The 19,923-nt window shown below is 32.6% G+C and overlaps 1 protein-coding gene across 1 annotated transcript in view; it reads left to right on the top strand.

Annotated features, from left to right (window-relative positions):
* Ptx1 (pituitary homeobox homolog Ptx1) overlaps window positions 1–19,923 on the top strand; it is a 73,174-nt gene that overhangs the window by 27,492 nt on the left and 25,759 nt on the right. The window contains exon 3 of the mRNA XM_036356872.2: window positions 12,455–12,595. Coding sequence (XP_036212765.1) covers window positions 12,455–12,595 — 141 coding nt within the window. The remainder of the gene's footprint in view (window positions 1–12,454; window positions 12,596–19,923) is intronic.

The raw sequence follows: 19,923 nt of genomic DNA, 5'->3' as shown, positions 1-19,923 counted from the left end.
ATATACATAGCAAGGCTGTGTGCTTTGGCAGCGGACTAACCCCAAAATGCGGTCGGCGAACCTTACAGCAGCCAAATTGCATTAAGAAGCTCATTAATTTCTACATTTTGCGATAACAGTTTAGCTCGTAAATGTCTGTCAGGCACACAAACACATAACGGCAACCTTCGTGAAGTACTTACCCGATGTGGCGTTGTGGCGAGGCATGGAAGCTAGCTCTGCAGCGGCAAGCTGTCTGTCCATGGCCGCAAGTCGTTTCATTTTGCTTGTGTTCGTTTGTATTATCGTTAACGAAAGGATATTCCTGCGTATGTGTGTGTGTGTGTGTGTATATACAGATTTTCCAAGCGCTCCGGCCCCCGCTCATCCCACAACCACAGCCTTGGCCGCACAGCAGGCTGGCAATTTTCTTCATTTCGCACTTTCTTGACAAAACAACAAACCGCTCAGGCAACGGAACCATTGAAGCGCACGTCGAAACTGTCAGTCGAAGTTTATCGCAGATGAAAACAAGAAAAACTTTAACTTCGGCTGTAACAACGCTTTTATACCCTTCACAGGTGCATTTGTTATAGCATGAAAGGGTATAAAAAGATCTTTGTCTTGATTTTGTTCGAACAGTTTGTATGGCAGCTATATGCTGTAGTTCGATCGGAACAACAATTGCTTCGGCGATTGTACCGTTGCCTTGCACAATAAACCGAGTCGAATTTCGTGAAGATATCTCGTCAAGTAAAAAAGTTTTCCATACAAAGACTTGATCTTGATCGTCTAGTTAGTATAGCTGCTATATGATATAACGATGTGATATCGGTTCCGACAAATGAGCAGCTTTTTGGGGCGCAAAGAAAGTGTTCGAAATTTCAGATGGATATTTAAAAAACTCCTAGTTCGCGTATAAACAGATAGACGTACAGACAGATGGACATGGTTATAACGATTCAGCTCGTGGCCAAATTTAATATACCCTGTTCTGGGTATAAGCACGAAATTTGTCGGAGTAGAAGCACGAAGCAGCATGGAATGGGCAATGAACAAGCAAAATGGCGTAAAACGCTCGAAATAGCCATTGTAAGTGTGCAACAGCGAGTCTGCGCTTATTATGTGGTACGTCTGCGTGTGGTCGGGTGTGTGTGTGTGTGTGTGTGTATTGACACAACGACAACTAAAGTGTCCTGTTCGGTTAAAGTTTGCGCAGAGATAATCTCTAATGCGACATTTTTAGAAAATTACCAAAATGGATAATGAGAAAAAGTGAAGTGTGCCTCTGTGCTGTGTCTGTTTATATATTATATATTATAATATGTAGGTATGTATGTACATAAATTTGTTAGTAATTGAGCTAGACGCTATGGCGTTGTCCGCAAGCTATTGTTTGCCCACACGCACGGACACAATCTCCAATTTACTCGATTGCCTTGTGCCTCCAACCAATATCAGCTCGTCACTAATGACATTATAATAGATGTTTTCGCAAGCGCACAGCTTGAAAATGACCATTGGTTTCGTTGACTTGCTAGATCTCTTACTCCTTGAGCATAATAAATGTATCACAATCACCTTTCACACAGATTGATATATGGCCCATTCAATCGGCTGTCTCCCGAGCTAGCGTCCGCTGCAACCAACTAACGAACCATTGTGTAACAGTTGAAAAGCTTGCAGCTGCGTATGTAAGCGACTTAGCTGCAAAAGGACTCACTTTGTTCAGTGTAAGCGTTGTTTCAGCATGAAAGCAGTATTTGTTGTCAAGTTGCTGTGTACAAGCAGCAAATGTAATTTTCGAAACTTACTAATATATACACACATATCGGGGTTTTCCAGTCAGTTTGGAGACACTTTACTTTCTTATATATTGTATGCATGTATGCATGTGTATAAATTTGCGCTTCTTCCGCCCTCATGCCCTCATGCCCTTACCAACTTCTTCGCCTTTAATATCTTTCTTCCTGCTGGTGATTATTATTGCTGGTTTTGTGGCAAATTTATGGGGTGATTGTCATTTGCTTGTTGCTGCCCACAATTGTTACTCCCACTGCTCTGCTCTATGAGTTTGTTCTTCTATAGTATTGTATGTGCTAGTGTTCGCTCCCCTTTGCCCTTTTTGCGGTCGTTCTCTCGATTTTGCTGTCTGCTAAAGAGACATATGGGAGTAATTTTCCAGCGGTTTAGCTGCGGCTTCGTGCCATATGTTTGTGCAACCCTACACATATCGGCAGATACTCACATGTTGGAATTAGAAAGCGAGTAAATTGTTGTCGGTCGAAAACAAAAGACACTAAGTCAATCGGCATTAGTGTCAACAATTGTCCAAAAAGAAATTTCTTTCGACGATTCCAATTAAGTATATGTCAAAGGGTTGTTAGCGCACGGGCAAACTAGTATTAATGGTGGCATTGATTTCGTTCGTTTTAAAATTTAATTTGCACTGGCAATAAATCAGCAGAAATTAAGTTTATCTTTAAAAAAAGAAAGGATAAAAAGTTTCTGGAATAGTTTTGAGCAAAGAAATTTTGTATATATGATATATATATATTTAATATTTATGTATCTTGAACAATTTACTATTAAAATATCTTAAGTTGCTTTCCGATCTGGCGTTTCTGGATTCCGATTGTAATAAGCGTTTTACTATGGGTCATTCAACTTTGAAGGAAGCGCAGATCCAGTACAGAATACATACATATATGCTGTTCTGAGGATTGCATTGTAGTAGTATAGTATTTTATTTTTGAATCATGTTAGGCCTTAAAGCCGCTCTTATTCAAAATTCATTATTTTCAGCTGCTAGTGAAGTAAAAAGGCTTCTCAAATAATTAACTATTAAGGTATTATATCAATTTGTGAATTTAAAAAATATCGATTTTTTTACTTTTTTATCGAATATACATATATTTGAAAATATTCTCCGAAATTATGAAATTAGTTCGGCAAATAGTTTCGGAGCTATGTTTGAGCGTAATTAATTGTAAGAAAACTGACTGGAGGCTGGATATAATGCCTTAAAATAAATTTAAACCCAATAGCAGGGGTATTTGGGACCTATCCTCAAAAAGTTAAATTTCAAAAAAGTATTTCATTCTTAATTACTATTTTTAAGGGGTTATATACACTTGTGTTGATCGAAAAAACCGAAAATTTGTTTATTGCCTTTTCTCAAAGTGTGGCCTTGGAGGTTAATTCTTGTAAAATTCATAAATATCTGAGCACTAGAGCCAAAGTTGCATTGCATTAATTATTTAAAATCGATTTTTATCCAAATAAAATCCTAAATTTCATTTGTTTCTTTGATTCTTTACTTATTCAAAATACCTGATGTTTTTCAACGCTTTAACGTCGTTAAAAGTGGTTTGGGCTCAGAGACCGCTTCTTCATATTACTCCAATTTCCACGCAACTAATGTTCAAAAACCCACATATTATGAACATTTCTTGAGTCTTCGAAAATATAAACAGCAATTTATAAAAATCAACATTTCTTGAACCAAATCGCGTACCCACTCAGTTCAGTTATGTGTTTTTCTATTGTTTTATGCTTCAATGTTTTTTTGCAAAAATGTTAAACACAAATTTTCTCGTTGTAAAACCATATATACTTTGTGCATGTTTTGCGTTGCACCATCCGTCAGCTACTAATCCCGCTCACATCAACCGTAAGAAACTTGTTTTCTCTGCTTAATAATGACACCTGTTGTCACAGCATTTGACAACTCTTAATTTCTTCAAGTGACCAAACCACAACAGACAAACTCAACGCAGCATCGAGTAAGAAGTAAAAACACAAACAAAAAAAAAAAAATATTTGTAATTTTAGAAACTGTCAAATTGTTTTATTGACGGCTGCTGCTGGCGCGGCGCTACTCTGACGCCTATTTCCACCTACCCAGTAGCTGTCACCTCAACGAAAGTACGAACACACATATACACATATATAATATAGTATATACCCGAGTTCGGCAGCTAGTGCGTGTACACGGCGAAAACCTTGAAGTACAAGAAAATCCATAATCGCACACATATATTTATACACACATACACAACTACTTGCATACGAATGTATAGGAAAACTTGTGATGCGCCTTAAAAAAATAAATGTTCCCCAAAAAATGTCAAGCAACTTTTTGACATTTAACAATGGTGACCTGCTCAGCAAATATTCGGTGTATTTTCACTGCATAAAAAAAACATTGTTTTTTTATTATATTTTTTTTTTGAAAATACAAGTTTGGCGTATAGGTATAAGAAATTCCGTTCATGATAAGCAAAAACAAAAACATCTTTGGAACGTGCTTTTTTAGTATTTTTCTTTGAATTCTATATATAAATTTGTATGGGCACATGCATAAGCATATATCTATACATTTTTTTTTTATTTCTCAAATGTTTGTGGAATTATTTTTATTGTTGGCAGATGCGATTTGCAGCCTACCGTAACTAACGTTTGTGTTCCGCTTGATATCTTAGTTTTTAGGTCGCCTCAACGCTATAAACTCTTACTAGAGCATATCTATAGCAGAATTAGTGCAGCTATTAAAGAAGAAGCGGCGACAATAAAAAAGAAAACAAAATATATGCTATGCTAGTAAATGAGCGAGAAAACTAGCTGAATGCTTTACAAATTATCAAATATTTTTAAGATAATTAAAATCATCAATTAAAAGAAATTGCCGATAAATTGGAGTTGTTTTTTTTTTCTTTGTGGAGAATATGTATTTTTGAGAGCACTAGCAGTGCAAGTAAGAAATGTATGACAAAGAGAAAAGATTTAAAAAATACAACCTTGGTTACCAGTGGACATTTATGAACATTTATGAAGTCGCTCTGCAAGTGTTTAATAAAAACTCTAATTGTTTCGTCAAAACCTTAAAATAGTCTTACATATTACTCTAATTTATTCATTGTTCTTCTTAAAAAAAAAATAATTAATATATTGTAGACTTACTAATTACTTTAATTTATTTATTAATTAATTCTTCTTAAAATAAATATTAATATATTTTGGTTAAAAAATTTTATAAAGCTTAAATATCGACAAAATACTTTTTGCATTTCTTCTAGAATTCGTTTTGTTTTTAATCCTCAAAGAACGTTTGCTGCTCAGAAGTTCACTTTGGTGTGGTTTTCGAAAAAAAAAACGCTGTAATCAGCTCTGCGCTTCGATAAATGGTCTTAGTTTCTTTGACTGACTCTATAACGCTAAATTTTCTTACGCTACTCGGCCTAACTCTCCATGGAGATCGCAAAATAATTTACCCAAATCACATAGAAAATCGATCATGAGAAGAGTTAACAATGCTTTGATAGATAAATTTCATCATCTTTTGTGGGCTTATCTAATAAGTACAGAGTGTTATACGACTTACGGAGTTATATTCACTTGTGAATTTCAAAAAAACAATTTTTATTTTTGCACATACAAATATATATCGTATTTAGATACATTTGAAAATATTTTATGAAAATTTAAAGTTGATCCGGAAAATAGTTTTGAAGATATGAGCGTATTTCTATGAATTTTTAACTCAATGTAATCGGCTCGCGTTTTTTCGAAACGTTTCAAAGTCGGTGAGGAATCGAATTGACGAAACATAAAAGTACTTTTTTCTTTTTGACTGCGACCATCACTTGTTTTTAATTGAACCAAAAAAAAAATTAATCACCGTTCATAAACGTACATTAATTTCTATAAATGTACACTTTTTCATTTAAATAATAAATAAAATGCCTCTTCAAAAAAATGCAAAACATGTGTAGATCGAAGCATTTGCGAAATGCCATTTGTTGTCAAAATCTCAACAAATTCATAAAACTATTAGCCAAAAGTCAAGTAATGCAAGAAGAATCTAAGCTAATCATAGCAAAATATTTCAACATAAGTTGTAATTTACGGTAAATGAAGTGTGAAATTGAAATCGCATATGAAATAACGAATTTAACCCTTTCCGCAGCACACAGAGATAACCCTTCTCTGCACAACAACACACGCCGAGAAATGCGTGAGCACACACATACATATACATATAACAATTTATTATAGCGCTGCAAAGCAAGGTTATGTCCAGTGACAAAGCCACTGCCGCATCCACTGCAGCCAGCATTTGTCGCCCTTACCCACAAGCTGTATTTGCAATCGATATAAAATTTTATTTATGAAAACAAAAAGTGAGAAATGTCCAAATAGACAAACAAAGCAATGAGCAATTGCTATATAGCCAACACACACAGTGGTACATCGATATTCTGCCAGTAATGTTTGTGTGTATGCGTGCTTGTGTCGCCTAGGCATACTTCCTGGCGCTTTGCCTATTTTCATGTAACTATTTCGCCTCGTTTTGCTTTGTCCATTTGTTTTTGCAAAATCATCATCAATGTCAGCGTCAACGTCAGCGTCATTGGCATTCATCGTGCACGGTTGACGGTTGCATGTACGTTTTGTATGCCACACACAGTTGTTGGCAATATTTGCTTTGGCTGTCATATATCCTAATTCAACTGTCACATTAATCGTTTGTTTGGTCCGGGCGCATGAATGTGCAAGAAAGGGAGACTCCTCTACAAACACACAAACAAACACAACAACACTAATAAACTCATACACATGTATATGCAATATTTCGTAGATTCTTTTTCGCTACTTTTTCTCTGTGTCCTGACAGATGCTCATGTGGCGGCGAAAGTGTCAAGAAGGACGCATGCGCTTGTATATATATAAATATATGTATATATAGAGGCGTTCATGTGTGCCGTTTTGTTTGACATTTTATTTGTTTACACACTGTGGCCGCGGCTACTGTCATTCTTTTGCAATTGCCACTAAATTTATTGCTTGTCACTTTTGGTTGCTCCCTTTTTGCCGCAATAATGCCTTTTTTCAGTGATTCTTTTAGTTTCTTGTATTTGTTACTTTAATAATTTACGCACTTTTTCATGAATGAGTTGGAATGACAAACATGCACCCAACCTTTTTTTGTAGCCTAACGCCTAGGCGCAGCGCACACACTCTTTTACAAATGTGTGTGTATATTTGCTAAACAAATATTATAAATAACGAAATCATTGCTACCACAAAATTTATTTCTAATATTTCCAAATGACACCATTTCCACCACTTCCACCACTAACGTTGCGCGTATATTTTGGGGCGTGCTGCCTTGTCTCGGCGTGCTGGTTCGAGAAGTCAGCTAAAATTTTGGCAAATGTCATGATTAATAGTTTCACCATTCATAGTTTGCTTGACTCCGTTGACACTCCAACGGTTGATTGTCATTGTGACTCTGCATTTGCGAAGCGCGACGCCCAAAGGTGCAAGACTTTTCCCTAGTTTTGTCCATTTTGTTTGTTTTCTTTGTTGTAGTCAGTCAACTTGTGCCAATTTTTTTGTCTCTTCCCGAGGGGTGTTTACATTTTGCAAGTATTAATCATTAGGTTAAGCCTTTGTAATTCTTTTTTTTTTATTTTTGAAATTATCGTATTTGACAGTATTTACAAAATTTAAGGCGATAACTGTAATGCTGAGAATTTCAAATAAGGCGTGTGAATGTGATACGTATTGCATTCACTTAAAATACAGTTAAATTTATTTGAGGAAAGGAAATATTTTTGAGTTATAAAAGCTTAGTTTATATCCAAACCTCATTTTATTTGAGTTCTTCTATATATATTTTAGAGTTTTTCGAATCTTATTACTTATTCTAATTGGTAGTTATACAAACCTCTTGCCACTAAAAGTTTTTATTTTTCAAAACAAATATTGCACTGTGTTAGCATTAAGGCGGAGTGATATTACATTTTTGTAAAATAATAGAAATTCAAAACACGTTTTTTTTTATGAAAAAATTAAAAATTATAAATATTATGCGACTTTTAAAACATATTTTGGAAGTGCTTAAAGAGGTATTCTTGTTTATGTGGTCTATGTAAATACTTCATAATTAAAAAAGAAAATATTTATGGGAAAAAAAAAATATCACAAATTTGTTAAAAAAAAAAAAAAAAATGTAAAAAAAATGTCTGCGAAATATCCGGAACTTAAAAAAGATAGAATTTTACAGTAATATTAACTATTGTTTTTTTTTAAATAGTTTAAAAATTAAATTTGTTTTTTTTTTTTATCTATTTCTACCATAAAAATTTATATAAAGCGTATTAATGCCAGATTTCAAATAAATCGTCTGATTAGAATAGATATTTTTTGAAACTTCAACGAAAGTTATCGTGAGAAAATGTGTTTAAAATGTTAGTTCTGACCAAGCCGGCCGAGCTGCCACTACACTAAAATGACTTTTACAATACAAGTTTGAGTTTCGAAAAACCTTTTGAGTCGATATTGTTTTTAAATTTTTTTTAATTCCTGAACTAGAATGCGGTCTTAATTCCAAGCAAACTTCAACCAAAAGCAAAATATATTTAATTCCTCAGTATATATGTTCATCATATTCCGTGATTATAACGACTTTTAAAAGTCAATATTTAAAACTGGATAACTTAACATCACTGGTATTAATTAGAGTTCTTAAAACTAGTTAAATTATATCTGAGCTAAGGAGTAATCTGTTTGCAGTTAAAAAGGTAGGAATCAGTAAAAACTACCTAACAAAGATGTTCATAATAGTTTTGACCTATATTTATTATTATTTTGGTTTTTTGCTTGTGCAATCATATTGAAATGATTACCAAAAAGTGACTAAAATTTAAGTAAATTTCTGAAGGAGGAGTGCTCCGCATCACAATATAACCCTATATTCGATAATTACAAAAAATAAGTTCTTCAGATTACCTTACTACATATTGTCGACCTTACTACATATTATCGACCTTACTACATATTATCGAGGTTAACGTGAATACTATATTTGTTTTAATTAAAATCTTCTTAGTTAATTTATCCGCTGATTTAATTCTTCTTCAATTCACTACAGATCTATACAAAAACATCAAACTTACTTGTTGTGTATAATCGTTACAAATACTAGGGAATCTACTCATAGGTATATTGGATACTCTAAACGCCAATCTATTGACGCATTTCGTTAATTTTTATTTAAATTAGAACACTGAAAGTATCAGACTATGGTATACGATTACAAAAAATTAAAATGGTGTAAACTCCAAGTATCCTCAAGCTGTACTCCTCTTTTACGGCAACATCAGCGTTTAAATAGTGATATTTCATTTGTCGGTAGCTAAAGGGGGACATAGGGCTAGGCCAGGGTTTTCTCAAAAATGTTTATAAATTTTATAAGTGTATATGGACGCTTTGGATAATATTTTTTACTCGTACACATATTTATGTATCTACTATAATGCTGAGGAATTACTTTGAAAACCACCGAAGATATTAGCGAACCCATATTACATTCTGAAAGCTGATTTTTCCCCTGAAATCGAACGAGGTTAGAAATTACTTTTATTATATGTATGTATATGAGAAACATTGTTATAAAAATATATCAAATAGATATTTTTACAGGGGTCAAAACAAAAAAGCATGATATTTTTTCCAATTTTTTAAATTTTTCGGCGGAAAGAAAATTTAAAGAAAAAATTTTATGTTCATATAGAGCCGGGTACTATATACCATACTACTATAATATAGAAGAAGCCATTTTTTAAAGCGATAGCTTAAAATCTTTTCAAACTTGGACGCTCTGAGAGATAGTTACTCCATTTAATGGCTTATAACAGTAGAACGAGACGGAATTTTCATTTAAAAATTTGAGAAAATATTTTTTATTAGTTTTAATTACAATTTATTAAATAAAAATTGACTGACCTAACCGTTTTCCCCACTTAGACCATGCTGGCTTCTATTAAAAAGAAAATTGATTAAAAAAGAAGAGTTCTTTCTGTTATGAGACAATTTAAAAAAAAAAAAACTGATAGATTTTAATGAGCGCATTATACTATATATGAGAAAATTTTTTCATACAATATTTTTAGTCTTAGACACTCTAGTTCTTACTAGTCAACTCTTCCGGTAACTCGTCTGCTCTTCGCATGCCACTAATCCTGCAGTATAATTAACATCGTCAAAATACTGCCACAAAACGATTGCCGGCAGCAGCATGTGTCCATGTTGTCAACGACATAAATTTCAAAATTCTCAAATTCACAAAAGAGTGGCAAATGGCGACGACAAGCAGTGACACAAACCACTTGCTCGCCAACAGCGCACGAAATGCAAAGCTGCAAAGGCACGCATATACATAGCGGTTTGTATGTGTGTGCATGTGTGTGTTTGAGTAAAAGTGAAGCTGTGGTTAATTTAGTGACACATGCCAAAATGACATTAATGACACCCATTTCACAGGAGCAGCGGGAGCAAACGCGCCATACACATAGCAGCAATCAACAAAACGCCGAGCGTGAAGTGTAGTGAAAACAGCTAATTTCACACAAATTCGTAACAAATAGTTGACAATTTTTCTACTTCGAGCAAAATACCGCTGCTGCTGTTGCAACAAGCTGAGCGACAACATGTGGAAAAGCAATAAATTTTAAAGTGCACTTGAATGTTATGCGGTATTGCTACTCTCACACATACATACTTACATACATAGCGTACATACAGACTATAAGTGTGGGAGCTAGCGAAGGTTCCAAGTTGTTCCCGTATTGCGGCGTGTTCGGCAGAAAAATGTGTTGGTTTGGCATTTTTGACTTTTACGGGAGTTTTTCAAACGCTCGCCATATATTTCAACCGCCATATGTATGCGTGTGCGTATTTATTTTTTATATGTTTGTATCTATGTATTATTTTGTAAGCCATAAATTGTGTAACGAATGGAAATTGACTGTGTTATAAATTAAGTATTTGTCAATTGATAATTTGTTAATTATGTCGATGGTGAGCATAACCGCAAAGGTCATTAAATTTCATGGCTCATTTAACGTGTGGCTGTGGATACATACTTGCACATAAGGCATTGTTGCTTAAATGCACATTACTCACGGTAATTATATATGTATAGATATATATATATATATATATGTATATATTAGAAGTAACATGTAAAGTCGCTTACGTGGCCGAAACGCGTTTAATTTATGACGCAACTTATTGAATATGATATTATAAAAATTTAATTTGGTCATTTCTAATTAAAGGCACATTTAAGGGCGAACAATTCATCATAAAATATACATATAATATATATGCAACTGTTGCTATCTCCAAAAAAAAAAAAAACAAGGTAAAGTTCTTTAGCACCGAAACTACAATGCCTTTCACCGTTATATTTCTTATAGCATAAAAGTATATAAAAAGATGTTTATATTGGTTTGGATAGTTCAGTTTGTATGACAGCTATATATAATAGTGATCCGATCTGAAAAATATATACGGAGTTTATATTATTGCCTATGTAAATAATATATGCTAACTTCGTGACGATAGTTTGTTGAATAAAAAAGTATTCCATACAAGAACGTGATTTTCATCGAGCATTTTGTATGTCAGCTATCTGCTATAGTTGTCCGATCCAAATAATTTGAAATTAAAATTGCAGCGATGTCTTAAGTATTAATCAGTGCCAAATTTCGTGAAGATATCTTGTCAATTAAAAAAGTTCTCCATACAAGAACCTGATTCTGATCGGTCAGTTTGTATGGCAGCTATAAGCTATAATAACTCAATATCGATGATTAGAACAAACGAACAGCTGCTTGGCGAGAAAAGGACGCGTGCAAAATTTCAAATCGATATCATAAAAACAAAGGGGCTATTTATCATATAAAGGGTCTCTAACGTTTCCTTTTGGGTGTTTGAAACTTTGTGGCAAATTTAATATATCCTCTTCGGGGTACAAAAAAAGTACCTAATTTAATGTTACTAAAACAGCTTCAGTATTGAAGCATTGTGGCATTACAAAGTTATAATTTCATGATTTATCACAAAAATATTAACACAATCAAACTTCCAGAGTTTCAAGCGGTTTTCTTTGGATCCGTCTTTTATTCAACTCATGGTCTTCATATAAATATCAGTATGTAATAATCTCCAGCCTCGTTGAGTATGTACGTACAAGCTCCTACATTGTAGCCTATCCTCGTTTATGCTTGTAAATGCCATAAATCCTTTTATGATCCATTTTATCGCCTTTTAAGCAGCCTCTAGTGGCGCACTTGCGCTCAATTATTGAGCCATATTTGCGCCGTCCAAGTGCAACTACTTACTTACAACAACATTAATGCGCTCTCTTAATGGCCTCAACTATAATGGCGCGGCCATAAAACCGCTTGTGAAGCGATTGAATTCTTCTCTGCTCTGCTACACACTTACACTCTTTTACACTTCAGTTTTACACTCTTTATACAACATTTTCTGATATAAAATACCATTAGTTAAATATTACATTCATTTTACATCGCACTGTATATTGTTGTATTTTAAAAACTTTTCTTAAAACATTAATTTTTTTGTATATTTTTTCTCTACTCTGGTTTATTCTTTTCAGTTTGGGCCGAGACTGGCGATTTTCGTGATAGTCATAGTTCCATGACCGCTGTAGCAAATAGTTTGGATAGCACACATTTAAATAATTTTCAAACATCGTCATCGTCAGCGTTATCGAACCGTAATCGTGATCGTAAGGATGGTAAGTTGTTATAAGAAAACGAAATAAAACTTTTATTTGTATTCAAGGTTCACAGTTTGCATCACATTCAACTCAATATTTACAAAAACAAAAAGTTTTAAAATACATTTTTTTTGTATTAATTTATCTTTATAAATTTCGTATACGAAATGTTCAAGTTTTCTCATTACATTTTAAGTAACCAAGATTTATATATGGTATATGGGTCATTCCATCGTCATCGTCAAATACACATTTAAAAAATTTACAATAAAAATATTCGGTGTTATGAATTTTTAAAATTTCAACTTTTGAAAAAAGTACATTTAAATATTTGCGTACACGAAGAAAAGTATTTAATTATAAAAATAACTAGATGGCCTATTGTTTACGTTTTTCTCAGCTTTCCATTGAGATATAGGTTGTGTACAATTTTCATTAAAAATAATTGAACCAAAATAGTTCCTCATGAAAAAAAGATTTTTTTTCTTATAAAACGTACCTTTTGTTTATAAAATAAAAATCGAAAAATTCAACATTTACATCATTGAGAAGCTGAGAAAAAGTCGTGAAAACTAGGCCGGCTAGTTATTTTTATAGTGAAATACTTTTCTTCGTATAAGCAAACTTGTGCTTTTTTCAAAAGTTGAAAGTTTCATAACTCCAAAAAGTTTCATATTGAGTCGAAATAAAAAAATACGTGTTCAATATTTTGCCTCAAAGCACACAAAACAAAAATGTTTTGTACGAAAAAAAAATTTTTAATATAAATTTTCGATATGATAAGTCTTTTTTCCGACTTTTAACAGTTCAAAGTTAGTATTGATAATAAGCGGAGTCTTCTCGCAAATATATATAAAATTATTCAGAGATCTTAGAGAAAAATGACATTTAACTTATCTCGACAAATTGTTGGAAAATCATACTAATTAACAGTTATTACTAACCTTAAGTTTTAAGAAGGGAAGTTCTAAAAATACAGAATTTAAAATTTTTCAAAGATAAAAAATATACAAGTAGAAAATTGTTTTCTGAAAGAAGTCAATAAAAATGCTTTGACTACGACTAGCATTTAACATATCTGCATAAATATCTTGAAAAGCTTTGAGATATTCACATATAAGATAAATATATGCATATATATGTATGTATATATAAGTATGCAAATATAAAATAGATAACATAACGAAAATGCCAATTGCGTTTTTGTCTTCCACCAGAAGTGATTTTATCAAAATACTAAATATGTTCAAATTAAAGTATCGAAAAGACTTCTGACAAAAATCGAAGCACTGTGTACAATGTGAATTGAAGTCGACAAGTTATCATAATTTGACATTATCGAAGACTTTATGATTGTATGTTTATCTATTTTAATTCAAATGTATAACTTATCATGCGAAATTTATGTCACCGCGATCAGTTGACATCTTTCGGTCATATACCTGCAGACAACTTGTGACTGGCTCTAATACCAGACTCTTACCACAGACACTTTCGTTGTGAGTCATTTTATATTACGCCTGTACTTACATTTATATAGGAGTACTCCATTCAAATGCACATTTATTTATGGCATGAAAAATTTATTTTTAATACATGTTGTATATTTGTTTATGCAATTGCTAACTTAGATAGTTTCATGTAATACAAGTGTAGGAAAGACCATGGAAATGGAATGGAGCCTTTGATTTTAAAGTATATGTATATTAAATGGTAGGACTGCTGATGAGTTTGAATAGTCATTCATATCTTTGATATTAATGAATAGTTTTTTATTCCTTTATTTCATTAATTTTGGACTATATCTGAATTATAAAATTTATAATTTTGAAATTAGCTATAAAAAAAGACGATATATCAACGAAATATATAACATAAAAAACATATTTAGCTTTATTTTGGTTTTCATAATAACACAGAAAGTGTATAGAGACCATTCGAAGCTTTCTTGAAAATTATGTTATTCAATCAAAATAAATTAATATTTAAGGAAACTTGTTGACCACTATTTTTTCAACCTATAACCGAATTTTAAGTAAATGAAATTGTATTTTCATTTACTTTTCAACTAAATATATATAAAAAATATCCAAATCCAGGGTGGAAAATTTTTGAATGCAAAAAATAACAAAATTATATTCGCATGAAATTCATTGAAAAAGAAAGATAATAATAAAAATATGATAGGAAAAATAATTTGCGGGAAAACTGTGGCTGGGAAGACGAAGGGAGGGGTGGCTGAATTTCTAAGGCAGAAAAATGGTTTCTATGAAAAGTCCTATGAAAAAAAATTAAATGACAAAATATAAAACCTCAAAATTAATCTGAAAAATTCAAATAAATATTTTTTTTTACAATAAATCTTTTTTTCACGAAATTTGGGGTAAATTAACTTGCTTATGCTCCAAACACTTTTTGACCTAAAATTCTATTTTTTCATTATATTTTGATTTGTTATCGGAAAGGAACCCTAATTATTACGTCAATATATATATAAATTTTTTAAAATTAAAATATAGGCTTTTCTTTCTTTGAAATCTCAACATTCTGATTATATAAAAATATATACATTACCGTGTAACGTTTTCTCAGAAAATGCAAAAAAAATCTCTAAACTATTCAAACCAAATAAAAGGTGTGTGAAATAAATATCTTCCTTTTTCCTTGGTTTTCATCCAATTATGATTTTTTCACTTTTAATCATTTTCAAAGGCCTTAGCACTGGTCTAAATTGAATTTGGGAGTATAAGAGGTCTATCATATTAAGTTAGAATATATTCAACGCATGGACTGCTTTTGTTTTTTAAAGCTATTGGGCTTAGATTGTTTGATATATTGAATAAAATCTGTGGAGTTGGTCTTAAATTATATTAATAATTGGAAATCTTCGTAAAAGAATTGTGTCTGGATAAAAGGCGACGCCAACCCGATCATTAGATGTTGCATTCAATTAATTAAAATAATAAACAATTTTTGTTTTTAATAATTTTGAGTATAACGTAAATCAGCGATAAAAAATGTGGTAATAATCGAAGAGCTAGTAAAAATTTTGATTTATGATAAAATGCGGCTTCGAAAACTAAGTAGTTTTTATGTTTATTTAGTTTTATTATTTACACCAGTATCGCATATAAAATCGAAATTATTAACAAAAATCTACTCGAACTTTCGATCATTACCTAAAAAAAATCGATTAAAAAGTCGTGAAAAAATTCAAGGCGGTCGGTTCAGCCCTTCAGAAGCTATTTTCCTCACCGACTCTGAAGACAGCGTTTCGAGAAAAAACGCGTTTAAAGCTTTGGAAGCCAATTACACTAAATTAATAAATTCTTAAAAATGTCGGATTAACTTCAAGTTTTCAGATCCATTCGATATAAAAAATCGATCAAGTAGATATAACTCGTTAAATTCCATACATGTACTTATGTACCATCAATATACTATCGACTTAAGAATTAATACTTGAAACTACTTCACATTGATAATTTTCAATATACTTAAACCCGTTCAAAGTGTTTGAGATTTTTATCATACATCATATTTTCATAAAATTTGTAGTTTCTCAACTTATACGCCAATATAAATTTAGCCGTCGGTTAAACGACAACTCATTGATTTTCAAATGCCAAAGGCATTTGCTGAGGCAATCTTTTGCATAAAATGCGCTGTCACGCCATGCCACCAAAACAAACAACTAACCGTCATTTATTTCGCGCGAATAATACGAATTAAGCCATACAATATACAGCAACTGCAATAATAAAAGCACACAGAAATGCATACCTACGTATACAAATACATGTAAATACATACTATAGGCATGTATAAAAATAAAAGAGTGTATATATGTTTGGATGTATATATATATATGTGCGCATGTGTGCATATTTACACCTACATATATATTTGCATTTACGCGTGTTCGTTTGTTTGCCAGCGCTTATCACCGCCAAAAATTTTTCCAGATAAAATTTGTAATTTATAACAATTTCATGCAACACATAAAAAATAAAGCGACGGTAGCTAACGCGCGTTAATGCCATTACCAAAAAATCACAATCCTTTGGCGGCGAAAACGCCTTTGATTTTGACTTTGATTTTCAGCATAAAAACACTATACAGCGGCACATACATACATACATACATACATATATATATACGTATATAGTATATGTATATAATCATTAATTTGCTGCTATTTAGTTATTAGTTTTTGTTGTTGCGCACACTTAGTTTAGCTGATTAGGTCAGGCGTAAAGCGACAAATTACTAAACCGTTATTGTTGTATTAGACGATACCAGGTAGCATAACGTGTAGCTCCATGCAACACCTAACGCCACCGTCGAACGGCGAATGATCGATGAGTGATATATTTGTTTACTTTTTTATTAAATTTTTTTCGGTTTTGTTGGTTACGATGAGGTGGGCTGAGCGGGCGGTGTGTTTTATAGTGAATAGCTTTGTAAAACGGGGGTACTTATGGCGCTGACAGCGGCAACGATTGAACTTTTCTGGGGAGTGAGGACAGTGAAGGTGATTTTAACATTTATTTATTCAAGGTATTCTAGAATTTATCTACATTTATATTTTCAAATACAATTACCTAAAACAAAAAAAAAAAATATATATAAAAAAATACATATATCATATATGTTTGTGCTGTTATGCAGTGCTCTGTTAATACCATTTTAAGTTTCTGACTTCCTTCTGCCTATTCTTGTTGCTGAGTAATTTTTTTTCGTTTGCAGTGGTGAGTAATATTTGTCTGTCTTTAAATATTATTGTATATACATATAACTGTATGCGCGATTTATATTGCTTATACTCGCATGCGCTCCCACAGACAATTGGTGATAATGTTAATACGCCTAATTCCGATCAGCTACTGTGTGTGATTAACATTTTAGCCTTCATTTCGTGGCGTTTACAAAAAATTTTGAAAACCAACTCATTAGGTCGTGAATATGTGTGTATGTGTTTTTAGTAACGAATTCCCGACGGCATTGCTTATCATAAACAGTAAAATTGCTAAAAAATGTTTAATCGAAAATGCTAAACAGAAAGGCGAAAATGCGTTGCAGTAGACGTTGTAATTCATATAACAACTTATTAGTGGCGAATTAAAAAATTTTAAAATATGCCGAGAGAGAACTGAACGCTATGTGCCACTCTTGTATTTGTGTTCGTCATAAAATATGGTAGACTCCCCAAAACACTTCTGCAACATTTACAAAGATTCCGTAGCCGTGATTCTATTGAAAACACGAAACTGTAAGTGAGAACGTTCGTCAATTATTTTTCATGATAAAAATCACCAGACAAACTTTGTACATCGTAAACAAACAGCTGCCACACGCACACTAATTGCCATATCGAAATCAAATTTCACATGAAGATAAAAAACTGTTTCAATTTAGGAGTTTTGTTATCGATTCTGCTTGCGCGCGCAGTTTATATGGACCAAACCGGATCAAATTTGATCAGGCTGTTATATCAGCCTGAGAATACAGCTGTTCGATCATCTGTGTTTTTCTGACAACTTATGTACGAAAAGTTTTTTGTATCAATTTTGAAGTACCGTTAGATTTCTAATTAACCAACTATATAACACAAATCTAAGCAGTCTTAATCCTGAAGGGAGAAATTGGTTTAGACAGTTCAATTCATTCTTTTTACATAAATTTTAAAGACAAATCGAAATTTGTCTTCTTGTCGTTCTTGGTAGATGTTAATAAGGGGTCGCTAATGGTTCTAGTATTGATCTAAGAAATTCCTTAAACATTTTTATAAATATTCTCACTTTAAACTTTAAAGAAGCAGCTTTGTAACTTTGCACTAATGTGTCCTCTGACTCATAGAATCAAGACGGCCACTACATATAGGAGAAAAAGTACGCATATAAATAAAAGCTTTGAATTAAACACCTTTACGAGTTTACTGGCGTAGAAAAGGAGTTCGCAAAGTAAAACGAAAACAACAACATGTTCACAGTGTTGAAATTTGGGGGTAATTTCGGCGTATCCGCTTAAGAACATATTCTGAAGGGGTTTCACGGCTTCAAAAAACAAAAAAAAAATTTTATACTCTTAGTTAATTATATAACATCTCTAGAATATTATCCTTAATACTCAAGTTGATCGCAGTAATAGTTTTGGAGATACCGCTTTGAAAAGCTGTGCGCTCGAGGTCAGGTATATAGTCACTCAAAACTTCAAACGCGTTTTTCATGAAACTGTGTTTTCAAAGTCGGTTGTCAAGATTTCTCACGAACTACTCAACCGATCTTGATGAAATTTTATACAGGTGTTTGAGATACAATTAACTCGCGCATGGACGAAGGATTTTTTTTTTCAATTAAAACTTTTTTAAAAAAAGAAATGTCGAGCAAATTTTACCGAAATTTTATTATGTTGGAAAAAGGTCTGCTAAAATTCCAATTTTAACTATTTTTTTTCTTTGGTCAAGCACGAGTTTATGGTCTCAACGACAACACATTTTTTTTGTTTTCATTTTAAATGTTCCTGCCGGGAGTTATGCTGACAACGCGGACGCACCTTTTTTCGAGCGGTCACCGGAAATGACGTTACAATGGCGGAGTTTTAATTTGCTTTTTTGAAAATCTCAGAAATTGTTCTTTAAATATGTATCTTTAAGACATAAAAAAGTTTGAATTGAATATTATAAATTATTGAAAATAGGCCTTTTTTTAACCGACGAAACCCATGTAACCCCTTAAGCTTTGAAAATAAATAAAAAATTTTTTTCCAAATTTCTGCACTAGAATACCTACTTAAGAAATCTAAATCCGCAATTAGAAAATCAATAAAGTTAAAGTAATACATTTGCCAAGGCTCGTTCTCAAAACCTCAACCACTTTAAAGTTGTCCCACACACGCTACATATCTTATGGTAGCACCTTCGACAATTCCCACCCTGTTTAATAACAAACATTTACCTACGCATACATATTACAGATAATAACTGTCGCCAATACCGATGGCAATGGCCAGCTAATAAATCGATTTATGTACACACACACACATACAGATGTACGTACTCAATTTTTCTCACCTCGCTTGCATCGATGCGGAAGGCGCCGACCATACTTACTTGCCATCTTGCAATTAAACAATAACAACAATAATATCAACTAAGCGATGATAGAACTGTTAGTGCTGTCATTACAACGATTTATGATTACCTTATTACTTTGTTGATATACTTGTATTTACAATAATTGTTGTTGGCTGCTTGTTGTAATTGTTTGTTTGACAAGCGTCTCATGAGTGTTGGCGAGTGTCTCCGTTAAAAAGTGTCTGTCTGCTGGCACTTATGGCTATCTAAG

Source organism: Bactrocera oleae, chromosome 2 (genome assembly GCF_042242935.1).
Source record: "Bactrocera oleae isolate idBacOlea1 chromosome 2, idBacOlea1, whole genome shotgun sequence".
Taxonomy (NCBI): Eukaryota; Metazoa; Arthropoda; class Insecta; order Diptera; family Tephritidae; genus Bactrocera; species Bactrocera oleae.
The sequence above is the reverse complement of the archived record's forward strand: the minus strand, read 5'-3'. Positions and strand labels throughout refer to the sequence as shown.